Source organism: Salvia splendens, chromosome 5 (assembly GCF_004379255.2).
Source record: "Salvia splendens isolate huo1 chromosome 5, SspV2, whole genome shotgun sequence".
Lineage (NCBI taxonomy): Eukaryota > Viridiplantae > Streptophyta > Magnoliopsida > Lamiales > Lamiaceae > Salvia > Salvia splendens.
The window spans coordinates 18,051,868-18,073,329 of record NC_056036.1 but is presented as its reverse complement, the minus strand read 5'-3'; the positions used below and the strand labels follow the sequence as shown (position 1 = coordinate 18,073,329).

General features: G+C 40.4%; 1 protein-coding gene across 1 annotated transcript; it reads right to left on the bottom strand.

The window, feature by feature from the left end:
* Positions 1 to 18,824: 18,824 nt before the first annotated feature.
* LOC121805286 (vesicle-associated protein 4-1-like) lies at positions 18,825 to 21,239 on the bottom strand. Its single transcript, XM_042205091.1, has 7 exons — positions 20,862 to 21,239; positions 20,651 to 20,721; positions 20,287 to 20,368; positions 20,038 to 20,150; positions 19,446 to 19,523; positions 19,256 to 19,375; positions 18,825 to 19,152 (listed from the first exon to the last, which is right to left on the bottom strand). The coding sequence occupies exons 1-7, from the start codon at positions 21,106 to 21,108 to the stop codon at positions 19,093 to 19,095; spliced, it is 771 nt and encodes a 256-aa protein (XP_042061025.1). The 5' UTR covers positions 21,109 to 21,239; the 3' UTR covers positions 18,825 to 19,092.
* Between the last annotated feature and the right edge of the window lie 223 nt (positions 21,240 to 21,462).

The following is a 21,462-nucleotide window of genomic DNA, read 5'->3' as shown; positions in this document are numbered from 1 at the left end:
CTCGCTCTCAATACCAAGGCGATGCTTATGTTGGTACCGGTAGTGGTGCTCCCGGTCGCGGTGCCTATTCCCAACAAAGTCCAACCCCTGTGAATGTTGATGAAGACGATGATGATGATGACGACGATGAGGAGGGGGAGGAGGTAGAAGAGGTTCAAGAAATGCCACCCCCACCACCACCAAGGAGTCGGCGTGGTAGTCGTGGTCGTGGACAACCTCCTCAACCTCCTAGACCAGCTGAAAGGTCTTTAACCTCAAACATCATGGTGAAACATTTCAAGAAGGTACATGATGGTAACGATCCTAACACTTATAATGTGTATTGCAACTATTGCGAAAACGTATACACATTCCGAAGGGGTGGAGGATACGGTACATTTACCCGTCACATGGAGAAAGCGCATCCGGTCGAGTTAGGTACGTTTATTATTCACTTAGGGCATAAAGTTTCTATTTGTTCTGATGTGTGGACTGATTGTTTTTGTAAAAATTCGTATATGGGCATCACTGTGCATTTCGTTGATCACAGTTGGACTTTAAACAAACGTTTGATTGCATTTCGGGAATTTCCCGCACCACACACTGCACAAGTAATTGCTCAATTGATCATTCAAGTTTTGAATGAATTTCAATTGATCAATAAATTTTTTTCAATTGGTTTTGACAATGCTAGCGCTAACACTGCTAGCATAGATGAACTAATCAGTGCATGTTCTCCTGTTATTGATGGCAAATATTTTCATGTGCGATGTATTGCCCATATTTTGAATTTGTGTGTTCAAGATGCGATCGATTTGTGGCAAAAGTATGTTGATCCTATTAGAACTGCTGTGAAGTTGATTCATAACAAAGCTCCTATTGGTAGAGCTTGGAAGAGATATTGTCATAGTAAGCAATGCAGGTACACCAACTTTCGTTTGGATGTTTCAACTCGTTGGAACTCGACATATGATATGTTGGAGTCGACTTTGAACCACATTGAGTATTTATGTGATTTTTTTAGAAGTTGTCCTCATGTTCCTTCTGATTTAATTTTGATACCCGCTTGTTGGGACCACAGCATGGATTTATTTCGATTATTCCGCGCTTTCAAAAATGCCACTGTTGAGTTATCCGGTGTTTATTATCCTACTTCTGTGCGCGTTTTGGAGCATTGCATGTATGTGGCAATTGGTTTTAAAACTTGTGTGAAAAATACTCAATTCATTGAGTTGAAGGCTATTTTATTTTACATGGTTGAAAAATGGTTAAAATATTTTTCACGTATTCCAAATGTGTTTTTGATTGCAAAATGCTTGGATCCAAAGTGAAAGTTGCATGGTGTTTATAAAATTTTAGACATGTACTATGGTTGTTTGCACGCTTTGGATTTTTCTCAACTCCGTGAAATGGGCTTGACAAGAGGAGAATGCTTCGAACTAAGTATTCCGGATGTTGATGAAATCAAACTAAGGTTAGATAGTGCACTTCGTTCTCTCTACGCGGAATATGAAATGCGGTATAACACCGCTCACCAGGTACGTGCTCCTCCTAGTCCGTCTACATTTGATTTTGGTGGAGGGGATTTTACCAATATCATGATCGATCCCGACGTAGTATCACAATTGCAAGATCTATACGGTACTACAACCAATAGGACTAGAGCGACTAGTGAATTAGATATATATTTGGAATCGCGCTCTATTTTTCAAGATGCAGGTCCTCCTACTCAACAAATTGACGTCCTTAATTGGTGGGGAACACATGACAAAGAGTTTCCGATACTCTCCATCATGGCTAAGGAGATATTTGCCGTTCCCGCTTCCACCGTCGCCGTTGAACAAGCTTTTAGTGTCGGTGGTTGTGTCCTAGACGACAAAAGGAGCAATCTCTCCGCCAAGAACATGGAAGCCACTATGTTACTTGACGATTGGGCAAAGGCGGACATGAGAGCACAAGAGCCGGATTTCGACTTCCGTGTAGAGAGTGATGGTGAAGAATTTTCTTCCGATGGCGATGACGAGGTCAGAAGCGAGAGCGAGAGCACTCAACATTAGCAATGAGTCGACGGGGGGCGGTGAACGGCGAGCACAGCCGACCAAAAAGGTAAGCAAGGTAAGAGAACTACGTGGGCTTTGATTCCTCAATAAAATTGTGGATACGTAGGCACCTCAACTTAAATTTGAAAAGTTTAACTTCGAAAGTTTAAGTTGAGCTCAAGCCCTTTTCAATTATTTCCCCCCCCCCATTTCATGTTTTTTTATTTGAAATTGTAATGTATCGTTGTTGCGGCTAAGTTGTACTTGAAGATCATTAAAATATATTCCTCATTTGATAAGTATCTTATTGGTGAAAAAGTGGATATATTTGGGGTAGATGGTACTGGAACACAAATTTATATATGAAATCTGGATGAATGGGGATCAGATTATAGTTTAAAATGGGAAGCTGGGTTAACTGGCCGCCAATGAACCCAGCTTCCCATTTTAAACTATAATCTGATTCTCATTCATCCAGATTCCATATATAAATTTGTGTTCCAGTACCATCTGCCTCAAAGATACCCACTTTTTCACCAATAAGATATTTATCAAATGGGGAATATATTTTAATGATCTTCAAGTACAATTCTTCTCGGAATCAACCATTTTTTCTTGCAAAATGTTGCCCATTTTCTAAGCAAACACATATCAGCACGCCATATACACATTGCTGCATTTCTAATAGGGGCAATTTGAAAAAATCATCTAGCAAGGAAAAAATCAGAACAAACTATCTATTAGTGCTAATTTTTTCCATGCTAGAAGCTTGAATAATATTCTGACTATGTGTGTTCGAGATGCATTGATTGCTTTGGAAGATCAAATTGCCCCTATTAGAAATGCAGCAATGTGTATATGGCGTGCTGATATGTGTTTGCTTAGAAAATGGGCAACATTTTGCAAGAAAAAAGGGTTGATCCTAAGGTAAGAGAACTAGGCTTTGATTCCTCAATAAAATTGTGGATACGTAGGCAACTCAACTTAAATTTGAAAAGTTTAACTTTGAAAGTTTAAGTTGATCCCAAGCCCTTTTCAATTTTTCCTTTTTCCCCCCCATTTCATGTTTTTTTTATTTACCTTCCGAGTCCCACGAGGCGACGACACTTGTAAATTATATTATATTATTGTATGTTGTTGTATTGTATACTTATGTATTGTAAATTGTAATGTATCGTTGTCCGTTACAACTCAAAATCAATAAAATTTATTTCATTTTCTCCTTATTCGTCTTATTTGTGCTTGAATTATGCATTGTCTTGTTCCGATTTATTGTATAAAGCCAAATTTCAAATTTAAAAAAAAATAAATAAATAATTGAACCGGCAAAACCGCCGGTTCGAAAACCGGAACCGCCAAAACCACCGGAAAACCGGCGGTTCCGAACCGGAACCGGAACCGCCGGTTTTTGAACCGGAACCGGAACCGTGAAATAGCCTCACGGATCGACCGAACCGGAACCGCCGGTTCCGGTTCCGCCATCGACCGAACCGGAACCGCCGGTTCGTGAACCGTGGGCAACACTAAATACACCTAATATATGGATGATTTCATCAATTTATTGGTCTTTATTTCTTTATTATAATTTTTTATGCATATAAATTTTATTTCTTATTTTAAATTATTTTTTATATTATACTATTAAAAATTGAAATTAATTAATTTGAACTTTATTAGTATATTAATTAATATATTTTATAACATGTAAAGATAATTAAAAAAATTCAGCAAGAAAATAAAATATTAATAGTGTGAGAACATTTACATTTGTTATGCAACGGAACAAATTTATTATGCATAAAAAATTTCAATAACATATACAGTAAAATGTTAAAGATGGAAGAAAACTTATTTTTTGATGAATATTAATTAATTAATATTCCAAGAAAACTAACTTGTAGTCATAATAAATTAATATACTAAAATGATACTTTATTTTTTATTTTATAAAAAATCTATAGAAGTAGTGATAAAATGTGATAATTTGAAATTTTTTAGTATATTGATTAACTAATCTTAATTTTTAATAACATATGAAAAGTTAATGAAATATATTAAAGGTGGGAGAAAAATTTAATTTTATTTTTACTGAAAAATAAATTTTAAATGCAGCCAAATTTAATTAAAGAAATAAAAGCATAAAAATGCGAAAAGTATTTTAGATGCATTTAGTTTCAACATTATATATAATTACGCTTCTTAGCATATTTGTAAATTAATTCTAATATTCAATGTTTCAATAGTATACCAGAAAAAAAATTAAAAAAAAAAGAAAATAAAATTTATGTGCATCAAAAATTTAATAAAAGAAATAAAGGCCAATAAATTAAGAAAATGTTCCATATATTAGGTGTATTTAGTTTCCATATTATACATGGTTATTAATTACCGTTGTAAAAAACTATTAGTTGGTCACACCAAATCATATTTGTCAACTTGATATGCCAAGACTATGGAATATTTTCTCCAACCAAGATTGCTCATGCTCTTGCTGTGGAATCCTTGATTTTCTTTAGTTTTTCTGTCTAAAGTTTTGTGTCCCGAAATGATCTTGGGAGTATAATTAAGAGATTGAGTGAGTTTTTCTCTCTAAAGTCTGCGGTGTCAAACCCATCGGTCCTTTGGCTTTGCTCTGGAGGATACGACAAGCCTAGCAGTTCACTGACTTGGTTTTGGACGAAACCTTGATTTCTCGTGGTTCGTTGTGTTGGCAGAGCCAAATCCTATGATCCACTAGTTCAGTTCTGGTCGATCGGTGCCATTTGAGTGACGCATTTCTTGGCCGGCACATGATTTTAGGAGTAATTGGTTAATGTGTTTAATTGGAGAGAGAAAATGTGAGTGTAAGTATTAAAATTGAAAGAGAAATAAAGATGAATATTTTAATAGAAGTGAGAAAAATGGTTGGGTGTATTAATTGGAGAGAGAAAGTTTCCAAAAAGAAAATGTGTCATCTTAGTTGCGACAAACTAAAAAGGAGGGAGTACTACCTAAACTTTGAATGTCTAATTATCACGATCTAACTTGGTAAGGATAATAATAGTAGAGCATCCGTAATGCAGCCCTCGTTTGGAGTGGCCCCCAACGGGGCTGCATTGCAGCTCCTTCTCGGCTGCAGCGGCCTGGCCATGAACCTACTTCTCAGGTGGAAAGCTGGCTGCCCGGCTGCCTCCTCTGTCTCACGGCTGAATTGCAGCAGCCGCGCGCACTTCTCTTTCTTTTCCTTTTTTTTCTTTTGTTTTTAAATTATTTTAAATACTCCTATTTTATTGATATATCTCAATTTCATCTACAAATCTCTTTTTCCATCCATTTTTACACAAACCTTATACACTCACTTCTCTAATTATTTTGATTTTTTTGTAAATTTTTGTAAATTTTTTGATATTGAAATGGTTGCATTTTATGTATATTTTATTTTACTCAAATGCCTAAAAATTTCTGTGTCAAAAGATAGGGTTGAATTTGAGGCTGACTGCATTGTAATTTTGGGGTTGGAATTTAAAAAAAACTGATGTGACATTAAAAAATGGGTTTTTGGCTTAATTTTGAGACCAAGCGATCTAATGTTAGGAATTTTGTTTAGAAAATAGCATCTATTGATAAAAGAAATACCTCCGTCCGTGAAAAAAAAAGTATTATTTTACTATTTTTGAATGTTAACGATTTAAAGTCTCATTTACTTTTTTTCTATTTTAGGTAAATGGACCCCACCATTGAATTAACTCTTATACTCATATTCTATTATAAAACTAGTATATAAAAGTAGGGTTCATATTTCATTAACTTGTTTTTCAATTTTTTTAATAAAGTTAAATAATTTCTTAAAACTCGCGTCTATTCAAATGATACTATAAATGGCAGATGAAGGGAATATCAGTAAATGAACCGTTACTTTAAATAAAGAATTAACTAGAATTAACTACACGAATAAACAGTACTTGATCTTTCACTTTCGCACAAAAATGATACATTATCTTTGTTTTATATCGTTTTTGGTACCTCGTGACAAAAATAATCCTAAGTACTAAACATGTGATTTTTGAGTCATAGAGAGTAGTATCTTGAAAATTTCAATTAAATAGTATACCAAACATGTGATTTTTTTTCCTTTCTTTATTTATTTTTTCCTCTTAGTTTCTATTTCCTCTTCTTTCTTTCTTCTTCCTTTTCTTCTTTTTTTTAGTATTTTATACTTACACCGAATTAACATTCATAATATAAATTAAGGACAAAACACCTGATTAGATCAATTGTTTAAACTAATCAAATCAATTGAATATTTTTATGTTTTATAACATTTTAGGACGAAAACACCTAATTAAAAATATTCAATTATTTTTATCGTTATAAATATAATTCATAATTTAAAAATTTATTAAGACTATATTGATTAGTTATTAATAAAATAAAATAATAATAATTATTATTATTATTATTATAAATTAATATTATATAATTCATATTTAAAATGAGTATATTATAATGATTTATTAATTATAAGTTATTAATATTATAATATTGTAATAATAATTAAATATAATTAAAACTATAACTATAATTAAGTATGAGTCATAATTTAAATTATATTAAAAAATATAATTAAATATCAATTTATAACATCATAAAAATAATACTAGAAGAGAAAGATAAAGAAGATATGTATATATATGGTTCTGTTAGGTTGAGATTTTTGTGCCTAATTGAGAACTAAGATACATTTTCAGCCACTCATTCACCATTTTCGCGCGATGTCAACTACAGAGACATTATGTCAACTAGGGGGAATAATTATCATTTTCGCGAGATGTCAACTACAGAGACATTATGTCAACTACGATGTCAACAACAAACGTTATTTATGTCAACTATCATGTCAACCTAGCATTATGTAATATATATCAAATGTCAATCAGTTCAACAACTTGTATTAAAATGTCAACTACTTGTATAAAGTGTCAACAACTCATAAACAATTTTTGCAATTAAAAACTAACAACTATTTTATCTTAATTTTTTTATTTGACATAAGTTCTGGCATCATGATCATACAACACATGTCAATAGCCTGCATATCAAATGTCAACAACTTAGAGCAAAATGTCAACAGCTTGTATATCAAATGTCAACAGCTTGTCAACAACTTGTATATAGTGTTAACAACTCAAAAACAATTCTTGTAATTAAAAAATAACAACTATTTTACGGCTCTGCACATCATCATCGTCATCATCAGTAGAATCCACACTATTTTCTTCAACGATCTCGTCCTCTCTACAATCATCATCATCATCTTTTCCGTCTTCCTCCAGAAAGGGGCGTCCCGAGACTAGCGACGAAGCCTTCTGAATCAATTCATCAAACACCTGGAGAATCCGATCGAGCTCCACCACCTCCGCTGCCTCCTTGCGCTGCTGGTGGCTCCAGAACGACATCGTCACTCTCTTCACCTCCTGCAGCACGGAGAAGAGCTCCGGGGCATGCCCTGCGGCGGCTGCTGCTTGATACGCTCGGATTTTGCACGGTTTTAAGGCCATTATTTGGTCCATTTTGAATGTTAAATGTAAGATTGAGCTGCCAAATTATGCATAAACTAGAGATAGGTGATTGAAGGAAAGGAGAGAAGAAATATGGATTGGAGTTCACTGTTTTGAGCTGCAGAGATTCAGCAGCAGTTGGATCTTTTAGTTAAGAACTTTTAATCGTGGTCGTCCATTGTAAAGACTAGTCATTGGTTTGTTAAACGGCTGTTTAAATACCTTTGTAAAAATCGTTTCTTCTTCACTTTTCTAATCTTTCCATCTCAGATTCCATTCAAGATCTGTAGTGTGTGTATCTGTAAATTCCTCTGAAATAATACCATTTTACTTTCCGTTTATCTTGAGTCTTGTTTAAAGCTTCCTCAATTTCTCGTTCAAGCCATCAAGTGGCGCCGTCTATGGGAAGTGGAGATTTACCACCGTTGAAGAGAAATTAGGGTTGCGATCGATGGCATCAAGGTTCAAGGCGGAGAAGTTCACCGGGAAGAATGATTTTGCGTTGTGGCGCATGAAGATGCGAGCAATGTTAATTCAACAAGGGCTGTCCGATGCTCTGGTTGTCGAGAAGGATGAATCGGAGGAGAAGGAAGTTCTTGATGAGAAGGCGACTGCCAAGAATGAGGCAATCCTGGCTAAAGCTCACAGTGCGGTTGTGCTATGTCTCGGCGACAAAGTGTTAAGATAAGTGTCGAAGGAGACAACGGCAGCCGGAATCTTGATGAAATTGGAAGGTATGTACCTAACTAAATCGCTTGCCAATAGGCTATTCATGAAACAATGCCTATATTCCTATAAGTTTGTTGAGGAGAAAGCTATAATTGAGCAGTTGGAAGATTTTAATAAGGTCGTTGATGACCTTGAAAACATCGATGTGACAATTGGTGATGAAGATAAGACGATATTATTGCTCAATGCTCTGCCAAGATCATACGACCAGCTACGTGATGCGATTATGTATGGAACGGAAGGAACCATCACATTGATGAAAGTGCAATCGGCTTTGAGGGCGAAAGAGCTGCTGAAGGGAGGTGGTCGTGGTCAAGAACAGGTATCTGAGAGCCTGAACATAAAGAAGTTTAAGGGCAAGAAGAACTACAAGAAGGATCGTGATACACCCAAGGCAGTTTCTAAGGATCAAAAGGAGACCCAATCTTGTCGTTGGTGAAAGAAACCCGGGCATTTGAAGCGTGACCGTTATGCTTGGAAGAAGAAACAAGCTGAGGAAGCAGCTCATGGTAAGGCCAGCTCTGATTGCATTCAAGAGAATGAGGTTGCAGAAATTTTGAATGTGATGGAGGAGGTAGAAGGAAGCTCTTAGATTTTTTATTCCGGATGTAGTTTCCACATGTGCCCAAAGCTTCATTGGTTCGAATCACTGTCAGAAGCTGCTGGATCCATTGTGCTAGGGAATAATCCGATTTGCACTGTACAGGGAGTTGGAAATGTAAAATTGAGGCTAAGTGATGGATCAGTGAAGATCTTGAGCAATGTAAGATACATACTAGAATTTAAAAGGAACTTGATATCACTTGGCTATCTTGAGAGTAAGGGATGCAGTTTTGGATCTTGTGGGGGAAAAATGACCATTCAAAAGGGGACTGATGTGGTTTTGCAGGGAGAAAGAAAGGGAAGTCTCTACTATCATGATGCTTCTGTCATAAAAAATGGAGATATCAACATTGTGAAGTCAGATCAAGTCAGTCTCTGGCACTTGAGGTTAGGACATCCTGCAAATGGCAGCATATTACAACTGATCAAGAAATGAGTGATATCTAGAATTGATGATAAGAGAAATCAAGCCTACGATGATTGCATATTGGCTAAGGCAAAGAAACTCCCATATATTAGAGGTAAACACACTTCTCATGCTCCTTTGGATTATGCACATAGTGACTTATGGGGGTCTGTCCCAGTAAATTCAGTGGGTGGGGGGAGATACTACATGACCATCATAGATGATTCCTCTAGAAAAATCTGGTTATATGTGTTAAAAGAGAAATCTGAAGCTTTTGGGAAGTTCAGAGATTGGTGCAAGATGATGGAGAATGAGAGAGGTTCTGTCTTGAAATGTCTAAGAACAGACAATGGGCTTGAATTCTTGTCTAAAGAGTTTGAACTTTTCTGCCAAGCAAGAGGTATAAAGAGGCATAGAACAATTCCTATGAACCTTCAACAGAACGGTGTTGTAGAGAGGGCAAATAGGACTATCATGGAGAGAGTGAGGTCTATGCTGCTAGTATCTGGGATGGAGAAAAGATTCTGGGCAGAGGATGCTGCCACTGCAGTAAAACTAATCAACATGTGCCCATCTTCGAGCATAGATGGTGATACTCCTGACTACAGGTGGTATGGTGAATATGGTGACTACTCCTAGCTGAAAGTTTTTGGATGTAAAGCTTTTGTACATCAGAAACTGAGTAAATTGGATGCTAGGGCTGTGAGATGTGTGATACTAGGTATCATCCAGGGGTGAAGGGGTATAGACTCTGGTGCATTGAACCTGGAAACCAAAAGATTGTTGTCAGTAGAGATGTGATTTTCTCTGAAACAATCATGCCATTCAAATCGGTGGAGCAAGCTCAGAATGATATTGTTAGGAGATGTAAGTCTACTTCTAGTTTGGAGGTGGAGCATGAACCTGTGGTTGTGAAGAAGGATGGTAGTGAGTCAGATGAACAAGGATGTGATTTTCTCTGAAACAATCATGCCATTCAAATCGGCGAAGCAAGCTCGGAATGATATTGTTAGGAGAGATAAGTCTACTTCTAGTTTGCAAGTGGAGCATGAACCTGTGGTTGTGAACAAGGATGGTAGTGAGTCAGATGAAGAAGAGCACAGTTCTGGTTATAATCAGATTGGTGAAGCATAAGAGCAGGAAGATCTTAGAACTTACCAACTGGCCAGAGATAGGGTAAGGAGGAAAGATGTGAGCCGCCCATCCAGATATCTTGATTCAGATATGCTCTATTTTGCCTTTTGTGTAGCTGAGCAAGTGGCCTTCTCTGAACCTGAGTCATATAATGCAGCAGTAAACTGCAAGGAAAGGGACAAGTGGTTGAAAGCAATAATTGAGGAGATGGATTCTCTCATCAAGAATGGAACATGGGTTCTTGTGGAATGTGGGGTTTATTACCAAAAGTAGTACTCCCCACGTCCCAACTAAGTTGAGTCAAAACTTTTGGGCACAAAGATTAAGAAATTGTTTAGAAAAAGTAGAAGAGATGAATAAGATGAATAAAGTAGGAAATATAAAGAGTGAGTAAAGTAAGTGATGAAATAAAGTAAGACTAATTCGATATTTTATTTTTTGTCAAAAAGGAAATAACCCAACTTATAGGACATATAAAAATGAGTACGGCTCAACTCAGTTGGGACGGAGGGAGTAAAAAGTAAGTGTGCCAATTAATCGGGGATGGATGAAAAAAGAAATTGGTGCCAATTTATGTATATGAATATGGTTGAGTGTTAAGTCATGGTGATGATGCAATGAACTAACAACTTCAGGCGAGTTTCGAGAAGCCAACACCGGAGACATTGCAAGTGACACCAACAGGGGCTCTGCGATCGAAGGTGGATCATGAAGGAGTGAATGTCATGGTTGCTATGTACGAGTCCGGCATGGTCACCGACTGCTATGGGGGTGTCAACAAGGGTCGCGTCCTAGCCAATGACTACATTGTCCGACGCCTCGACAAGCTCTGCTCCGTCAAAGACATATCCGCAAGGAAAACTCTCACGAGGACCCTCAATTTTTCTCTTTGGGAAGGCTTCAATGCTGCCAAATGTGGGCTTGCCCTATTCGTCGAAGCTCCGTCTCATCGCATTCTTGGCTCGCAGAGCTTTAAGTTGCCGGAGAAGCTTTGAGATTTACCTTTTTTTTGGATTATTGAGAGATTGTTGATGGTTGGGCGAATTTTTGATGGTAGTAAATGCAGGTAAAAAATATATAGATCACGACACAAGGAATTACGTGGTTCGATTTACTGAGGTAAATCTACGTCCACGGGAAGAAAGGAGGGCAAGATTGTATTGCGTGATCTGGTTTACAGCTTACAAATACAGACTTGCTATATGATATTTGATGTTTAGAGAGCTTCCTCCCTTTTCAGTCTATCTGATCTAAGTTCTATTTATACATTGAACTAAGATCGTGGCTTGTATCACCACTAACTAGGTCGTGGCTTACATCACCACTAACTAGGTTGTGGATGTCGTGGAGGTCATGAGATCTTGCATGGGTCCACTATCTCTTTGTTTGGTCCGCTATCCTGCATGAGATCCTGCATGAGTTGACACCACTAAATAGATCGTGTAGTGGAGGTCGTGGAGGTTCTGCATGAGTCCACTATCTCCCAGTTCGGTCGAATACTGAGACCGAACTGCTGAACTATTGCCGAGCAGCTTTTGCCGATCTGAGAGTAGAGCTTGATTGGTCGGCTTTTACCGAGCTGTAGGCTGGGGCCGAACTCTTTGGTGATGCCGAACTGATACTCTTCCTTGGGCTTTGGGCTGATGGGCCGTCACTGCTATTGGGCTTGTTTAGTACGTACCCCATCACTACCCCCCCGAAAAGCGAAGTGAATCACTTCGGCGAAGCGAGTCACTTCGGCATTCTGGATAAAGGTACGGGGGAGGCTGACGTTAGGGGACGTGCCTTGCGCGTGACTGCATTAAATGCGACAGTAAAATCCGGCCGTTGAATCCTGAAAAGGTGGGATTCGAAACGGTGCGATGATTTTGAAATCTTCTCCGAATCTGATAAATACGTCCTTTCTTCATCATTTGAACACTTTTGCTATTGCTTCTTCTGCATTCTCTCTCTTTTGCGTAAAAATTTCCTTCCGCTTTCAAGAATTTCTTCAGACTTTCAAAGAGTAAGAACTATGTCTTCTTCTTCTTCTTCTGAGTCAGGTAGCGGTAGGAAAAGGGGGTAAGGGGTCTTCTAGCCGGAAAGAATCCGGGGAGAAGACCGTAGAGTATTTTCACAGCATCTTGAGTAAGGATACTGTGATATCCTTACACGAAAAATATTTTTTTCCTGGGGGGAAGGTTGCGATTCCCGACGACCTTCATAGGGCTGACTCGCCGCCGGAGGGTTACGCCACCGTTTATGAAGCCGGCTTGGAATGCGGGCTTCGTTTCCCTCTTCCCCCTGCCTTTGTAGAGCTGCTAGATTTTTTTCAACTCCCTTTAGGTCAGGTGACTCCGAACTCTTGGAGGCACTTATCGGCCTTTGCTGCCGAACTGCGTAGGCTAGATAAGGATCTGTCTCTGAGGGCAATCCTTAATTTCTTCCAGTTTAAGAGGAAGGGATCTTGGTTTTACTTGATCCCTTTACAGCCCTTTAGAGCCTTTTGTAAAACCAAATGGCCGAAATGGCAAAATCGCTTCTTTTTTTATAATAGGACTTCGGCTTCGGACTTTTCCTGGAGAGGGCCGAAGTCCGTTATTCCTCATCCTCGGGTAGAACCGTTGGACGAGCTCGAGGCCGAGCTCAATAAGATTCCCATGATTAGGAAGCAGTACTCGGAGTCTGAGCTCGTCAAGGGCGACTTCGTGTTCGACTCCTCGTCTTCGGACGAAGAGACTGAGGGTGAGGATTTCTTTTTTATGCATTACTGCCTTGACGACGAAAACTAACCTTGTTTTCTTGCTTTTTGGCAGTGAACTTGCTAAACAAGCTCGGTCGCAAATCCTCCGAATCTAAGGAACCGGAGAGGCCGAAAACCACCAGCTCGGCGTCTGATGCCGAGAAGAATCCGAAGAGGCAAAAGACCTCTTCGGATCCAAAGAAGCCGGAGTCGACTTCGGCAAATAGGAAGGGGAAGACCCAGAAGCCCCCAAGAGCGCCGGAGAAAGACGTGGTCTTGGCGCCTCCTTCGGAACATATCTGTGAGCCATTTTTATGGCCCACGGACTTCGCCGAGGTGAATTCTCTTCTTGATTTTCTGGCCTTGCTTTTTTCCTGTATTTTTTGTGGCCCCTCGGTTGACTTTTTCCTTTTTCCATTTTCAGAGGAACGATATGCTCTCCAAGCTCGTCGCCGTTGAACTCTCCAAAGCGTCCAACGATTATGCTGAGATGCAGAGGAAGTTGAATGCTGCTCGTCACCAGGCCGAACAGGCTCGGGCAGACTTTGAGAAGGCAAGGGCCGCTAGGATCTCGGCTCAGGATGAAGCACAGCGGGCAAAAAACGAGCTCATCATCCAGCGAGAGCAGACGAAACGGAGGGATGCTGCCGCCGTGGTTGCCCAAGGGGAGGTTCTCCGTGCTTTCGCGGAGAAACTCTTTCTGAGCCATCAATTTTCGGCCTTTGTCGGTGATCTGCTGAAACTGATGACCGATAATGCCGAGCAGGGGCCCGAAGTCGTCCTGCCGCTGTACGGCCGAGAGATAGCAGCTCGTCTCCAGAGTCTGCCGCTCCTTGAGGAGCTTGCTTCGTCCTCGGTCCTGCTTTCTGCTGACCGAGTTCGTAGTTGCCGAGCTGACCGGGACGAGAATATGGAGGCTATCTTTGCCTCCTTAGGGCCAGTTTCACCCGCTCCAATTTTCCACGGAGAGGGTGAGACCGAGCAGCTTGATCAGCAGACCGGAGACAGGCAGGCCGAGCAAGAGGTGCTGCTGATCGGTGATGGGGGCACCGAGCAGGCGGGGGGGAGCAAGGAGGCCGAGGCTGAAGCTGAGGCAGACAAGGAGAAGGAAGCTGAACCTCACCGAGGAGCCGGAGACGAAGCTGGCGGAGTATGATTTCGTCTCCCTTCTCTTAGTTTAGTTTCTTCCTTGTTGTAAAATGGCCTTGAAGCCCTCCTTGTGTAAAAAAAATTTTTTTCTTATGAATGAAAAAATTCTTCTTTCTACACTTGTGTCTTGTATAGCTTTTCGTACTCTCTTTTACTCCTGTTGTGGTTTACTACCTGCTCAGTAAACTGAAATGCCGAACTAACATAGCTGCTTTGTATTCTTAACTCTTAAGGAGCTGGAGGTACTTCACTGGAAGCGGCTGTACTCTTCCGCTTTAGACGAAGCTGAGAAAAAAGCCATAGCTGACCAGATGAAGAATGACGAACTCTTGGCTTGTTTAGTGAAGCTGGAGGCCGACAATAAGGACTTAGAGTCCGAAAAGAAGGATCTGGAGGCCGAGCTGAATACTGTCGTCGCTGAGAGGACTGCGTATGAGGATTTCATCTGCAGGCGCGGGGGAATGACCATCTCTGAAGTTCAGGAACGAGTTGACGAACTGTGGGAGGAATATCATGTACTCCGGAGGAACAATGCGCTGGAGAGCTCGGCTTGCCAACAAGTCGTGAAATCATTGCGGCGCTGGGCTTCTCGGTACGACATCATTCTTTCCCGGCGTCCCTCAATCGAGAGATTCCTTAGGCATTTCCCGCCAACAGATGCTCGCACTCCAGCTCAAACCTCTGATTCACTTGCTCAAAATCCTACTCCAAATCAGCAACGAACTCAGGAGCAACCGGAAACGTCAAGACGAGAACGGACTCAGGAGCAACCGGAAACGTCAAGACGAGGACGGACTGAAGTTCGTAGAGGAGCTGTGATTATGAGTGAGCAAGATCAACAAATGCTTCGTGAAGAGACTCTTCGCCGCCGAGGTGCCAGAACTTCCCGGACTCAGGGAAGAGGCGGTAGGTCGATCAGAGCATCTCGTCGACCTGCTTATTCTTCAGCTGCCCGGAACGCCCGAACTCGGCTTCACGAGGATTTTTTGAATAGGTGGCTCAACTTTAGCAACCGTGGACAGTAGAATAGTCCTTTGTAATAGCGTAACGCCTTCTCGTAGGGCAGCGGAGTTGTATGCCGAACAAGTTTTAATAAATGAAATCTTCATTTCGCTTCTATCACTGCGTATTTACAGCTTAGCGAAAAAATTTCATCGTGCTCGTCCTCGGTCTTATGAAGTAAACTTCTTTGACCGGACTCGTCCTCGGTCTTATGAAGTAAGCTTCTTTGACCGGACTCGTCTTTGGTCTTATGAAGTAAACTTCTTTGACCGGACTTGGTCCTCGGTCTTATGAAATAAACTTCTTTGACCGGACTCGTCTTTGGTCTTATGAAGTAAATTTCTTTGACCGGACTCGTCTTTGGTCTTATGAAGTAAATTTCTTTGACCGGACTAAGCTTGTGTCCTAATTTGGCGAGTTTTATCGCTCGGATCGGACTTTCCCTTGTCCTAATTTGGGGATCGGACTTTCCCTTGTCCTAATTCGGTGAGTTTTATCGCGTGGATCGGACTTTCCCTTGTCCTAATTCGGCGAGTTTTATCGCGTGGATCGGACTTTCCCTTTGTTGCAGTTCGTTTCAGACGAACTGCTTGTTTCTTAAGCTGAATTGTGGTCTTGTATCCTCCTTAGAAGCTTGGACTCACAATCGTTGGCTTATATATGTTCTAAAAAGGGGATCAGCCTTCGAAGAACAAGATACCTCAGTAACATTTGTAAGAGACGACACGCACATAGACAGACAAAACGCACATAGACAAACAAAACGCACATAGACAAACATGAAAAACAAGTAAAAAACAAAGAAAGCACATACCCCTAGGACCGAACTAGACACAAGACTGACTGACCGGACTGTCTCTTACAAATGGAACTTCTTGAGGTTGGAAATGTACCATGTTCGGGGTACTTGTTCTCCTGACATGTGAGTCAATTTATAAGACCCTTTGCCGAGGACTTCTGACACCCGATATGGACCTTCCCATGTGGGTTCGAGTTTGCCCAGCTTTTCTGCTCGGCTTACTTCGTTGTTTCTCAAGACGAGATCTCCCACTTGAAATTGCAGCTTTTTCACCTTTTGGTTATAATACCGGGCTACTTGCTCCTTGTACTTGGCTGCTTTTATGCAGGCCAATTCTCTTCTTTCTTCGACCAGATCTAGTTCGGCTCTCAGTCCGTCATCATTCATTTCTGAGGAGAAATTTAGAGTTTGGGGACTGGGTACGCCGATCTCAACCGGAATCACGGCGGGCGGGCGGCTTCTCAGGATTGAGACGTGGCCCCAATCGGTCTTGCACCGGAGTCCTTTGAATCCTTTCAAAAGGAGTTCGGCGAGGATGTCCCTGATCGCCAAAAGGAGTTCGGCGAGGATGTCCCTGATCGCTATGATCGGGCTTCCTCCCGTCTCCTCGGGATGAGCTGTCTAAAGACCGTTTGCGACGGTCTGCCTCATCGGCACGGGAGAACTGGTCCGCAATGTCCCACATCTCTTGAGCTGTTTGCGGACTGCATTCCACGAGCTTTCTGTAGAGAGCTCCGGGCAGGATTCCATTTTGGAATGCCGAAATGACAAGTAGATCATTGAGATCATCTACTTGTAGGCATTCCTTGTGGAACCTCGTCATAAAGTCGCTGATCTTTTCGTTGCGACCTTGACGTGTAGAAAGCAGCTGAGCCGAAGTGATTCGGGCTTCCGCTTTCTGAAAGAACCTCCTGTGGAAAGCATCCATTAGATCTCGGTAAGATCTAATGCTGCCTTGGGGGAGGCTATCGAACCACCTTCTTGCGTTCCCGATAAGCAGCTCGGGAAACAGCTTGCACATATGGACCTCATTGAGACCCTGGTTCGCCATGTTATACTGATAGCGTCCCAGGAAGTCATGAGGATTCACTAACCCGTCATAAGTCATTGACGGAGTTCGGTAGTTCTGTGGTAAGGGAGTTCGGGTGATATCGTCCGAGAACGGAGTCTTCAATGCTCCGTACATGGCGAACCCGACATCTCTTCGGTATGGAGGAGATGAAGTTCTCCTGTGATTCCGGTACCGAGGAGGAACAGGAACATGTCGGGGTTGAGGATTCTTCTTCCTGGAAGACACGGCACTACTGCGGTAGTGACTTTCATGTCTGGATGAGGAGGGAAAATTAAGAACTCTTCCTGCTTCTCGGCCAAAAACAATTTGACAGCCTCGTTCAAATCGGGCTGCTGGGAAGACTCGGTGCGATGAGTCTTTGAGCGGCTTGTTCCTTCTCCGTGAGAACTGGAAGTAGATTTCTCCCGAGGCTGTTTTCCAGACCTGCGGGCTGGACTAGCTTCCTCATGGTTATCACGAACGGTATTATGGGTGTTACGTGATCTGGTATGCATTTTTTTTTTTTTTTTTTTTTGGGGTGGAAAAAGGGTCAAAAATTCGCTTTATCACAAATTTGGTTCTCTGTTTCCCACAGACGGCGCCAGTGATGGTTGGGCGAATTTTTGATGGTAGTAAATGCAGGTAAAAAATATATAGATCACGACACAAGGAATTACGTGGTTCGATTTACTGAGGTAAATCTACGTCCACGGGAAGAAAGGAGGGCAAGATTGTATTGCGTGATCTGGTTTACAGCTTACAAATACAGACTTGCTATATGATATTTGATGTTTAGAGAGCTTCCTCCCTTTTCAGTCTATCTGATCTAAGTTCTATTTATACATTGAACTAAGATCGTGGCTTGTATCACCACTAACTAGGTCGTGGCTTACATCACCACTAACTAGGTTGTGGATGTCGTGGAGGTCATGAGATCTTGCATGGGTCCACTATCTCTTTGTTTGGTCCGCTATCCTGCATGAGATCCTGCATGAGTTGACACCACTAAATAGATCGTGTAGTGGAGGTCGTGGAGGTTCTGCATGAGTCCACTATCTCCCAGTTCGGTCGAATACTGAGACCGAACTGCTGAACTATTGCCGAGCAGCTTTTGCCGATCTGAGAGTAGAGCTTGATTGGTCGGCTTTTACCGAGCTGTAGGCTGGGGCCGAACTCTTTGGTGATGTCGAACTGATACTCTTCCTTGGGCTTTGGGCTGATGGGCCGTCACTGCTATTGGGCTTGTTTAGTACGTACCCCATCAATTGTCGACTCTAAATGATGAAATGAAATGCACGCACAGATATGTGTAACGTGTGTGCTTGGATTGAGAGTTGGTATTGTATTTTGCAAAGACAACATCTATCTAATGCAAAGCTTTGTGGGGTGCTGTTTATATAGGGTTTGTGTGGATGGTGATTAGATTGCTTTCATACTATTAGTTTCTAATTCTATTTTTATCTTCTTCTTTCTAAATACAGTAACAAGTTTAAAGATATGTATTTCCATCTTTTGGGAGTGGTTATTCTAACTATTCCTTATTTGGTTATTTCTATACAAAATGATTGCAAAATTTCCAAAGTTTTACTTCATAAGAAAGTGGTTTCTTTGTAATGTCGTAGGGAGAGGAAAGAAACAGACATATACACAACACATTATACGCTACAATATTTATTTTTCAAGAAGATTTAGGCTTAATGTAAGGCTTTATGTTTATATAACAATTCGTGCTTATTGCGTAAGAATGGAAATTTTAATTTCTGCAACACTAAGAACATATTTACATGAAACAAACACAGGGACCAAACCTATTACATACATTTTATCTCACATACAATTACATAGCCATTATTTTACCCTACGCATTGAGAACTTCCTCAGTCGTGCACAACTTCCACCGGACAGAAAAATCAATCAGACATCAAATGAAAATCAGCAAAAATCACATCGAGTCTACTGCTTCAACTTGCTGCCTAGCAAGATACTTCTCCCTTCGTTCTTTCTGAGAGAGATGAGCAGAAGAGTTAGAAGGGATTCTACAGCCTTGTGATACATGATTTTTTTTCATGGTGATATGGCAACATATGTATACAATAACAACTCACCCATTCGTCTATAACAAGACCTTCGCCTATCACTTTTGGACCTGCATCTGCTGGGGGCTTTTTGCGGGTCTCTGTTGCAGCATCAGCCTCAGCCAATTGGCGCTTCAGCTTTTCAAGTGCCTATGTCATGCATAATGTCATGGTCTAAAACAACGAAAAGATAACAAGGCTTTCATTTATTAATGCTTACAGGATTAGGACGCTCTGGATCTAGGAAAACCACCTGCAGCACACGCTCAACTATCACTTCATCCCTTTGCTCTTCAAACTGCACAAAAATTTCAAATTGCAAGTTAAAAAGATCTAGGCTTTGCCAATGCTGCAGATTAAACTGAACTAATGCAAATAAATTGAGAAAACTAGCCAAATATGAGACGAGGGGGTTTCTAATGCACTAGACAGCTAGTGATAATTTTTATTGCTAACAATATAACCCTACTAGATAAAAACACAATTGCATTTTATGGTCTCTCATCTGTTAAACCTAAGTGCTAAGCTAAATTAACCTTCCAGAAAAACTGCACCACCTCTGATTGAAAGATTAAGATTTATGGTTCAATGTATGTATATGGTTGTTTGCATGAATTCGTGTTGTAATGAAATCTCTAATCATGTAAGTTGTAACTTGTAACACCCAATTCCACTTTGGGTTTTTCAATCACCATGAACCATGATGTAAACTGGAGTCCTTTGAAGTTTGAACTCCATCCCTTAAATTTACATCTTCACAATCAAACACGATATTAGTACATCACAAAATGTAATGATACTATAAGACTTACCAGTTCAGGCACATAATCTGTTCCTTGTTTCACCTTAAGACTCATGATTTTGAACTTAACTTTGCGCTTCTGATTCTTTTCGTTGTTTTCAGGAAGCTCCATAAACTTGAATACTGCCACGGAAAAGTTATCTTAGATACAAGTATCAAGTTGCACAAGGAAAGCATAACGAAAGCTTTTCTGTTATTTCAATTCTAGTTGAAATTAACAATGTCCACCTATATAGCAATGAAGGACCACAAAAGTTACCAGTAGCTATTAGGCCTTCTCCCGGAGCAAGGATACCTCCAGGTGGTCGCATATAACAACTTTTCGGTGCAGTAGTTTGAAACTAATGGAAGAAAAAAAGAGTTTGTCAAGCCACTTTTACATCACTAGATCACACACAGATATTGCATATCATTGACATTTAGAGGCCAACACGAACACGATGAGTAAATACGAGCATTGAAGGTTCGATAACTTATTTTAGACGAAATGAACCAAATAACTAGGCAATATGCAAGCCGTATCTCATCCAACAATAGCACAATACCAGCGCGAGGCTCAATCGACACTAAATTTTACGGAATTTCAAGTAAAATTGAAATGATCAAAACCAGGCCAAAATTACCTTGAAGGCAACGTGAGACTTGCTTGAATTCTTAATCCGAACAGCGCTCCTCCCCTGCTTTCCCGGTTCATCTTTAGCATTCAAATTAGTTCAATAGCGTTAAAAAGAGAGAGAATAACGGAAACCGCGAAGCAATCAATCAATCAAAACAAAACAAAATTCTCATTCAAAATCAAACTTGAGAAGTGAAACAGAGTCAACCGCAACTCACAGGGGAAGTAAAGTTTGTTGGAAGGATCGAGGCGGAGCCTCCGCCGTCCAGGGATGAGCGATCTGGCGACAGAGGAGACAGTAGAGGAGGAGCGGTTTTTGGAAGAGACGATGCCGCCGTTTTGGAGTCTATGATTCTGCGATTGAGTTTGAAGATTCTGAGTCGAAGAAGGAGAAGGAGGAGACGCCGATGAGCGCCAGAGGGGGCAAATCAGCCACTTGTTATGGCGACGGTCAGCTATCGCCATTCGCGACAAAAACCACCGCAATTCGCCAACGGATTACGTTTCGAGTTCCGATTTTGGGGTGTGGAATATTAGTTGACTCAATTGCGGAGTTGTGTTTGTTTGTAGAAAAGTCAATAGAATGAGAGCATTTTTATATTATACGCGTCTCAAGATTGTTACAATTTCATTTCTATATTCAAGCCGATTATACTTAAACACGTTTTAATCATTCACAACATTTTAAGAAGTCTTAAGATTATATAAATGTTGATAAAGATTCAACTAACTCTTTTTCTAAATATACTATTCAATTTGTATTTTTCTGAAATTATAATATAACAATAATCTAATCTATCGTATGAGACCATTAACAGT

Coding starts and splice junctions, on each gene's coding strand:
- LOC121805286 (XM_042205091.1), bottom strand. CDS start 21,108: ATGGCGATAGCTGACCGTCGCCATAACAAGTGGCTGATTTGCCCCCTC. Junction 19,376..19,445: donor ATCCAGAGCGTCCTAATCCT/GTAAGCATTAAT, acceptor TGCATGACATAG/GCACTTGAAAAGCTGAAGCG. Junction 19,153..19,255: donor GTCTTGTTATAGACGAATGG/GTGAGTTGTTAT, acceptor CATCTCTCTCAG/AAAGAACGAAGGGAGAAGTA.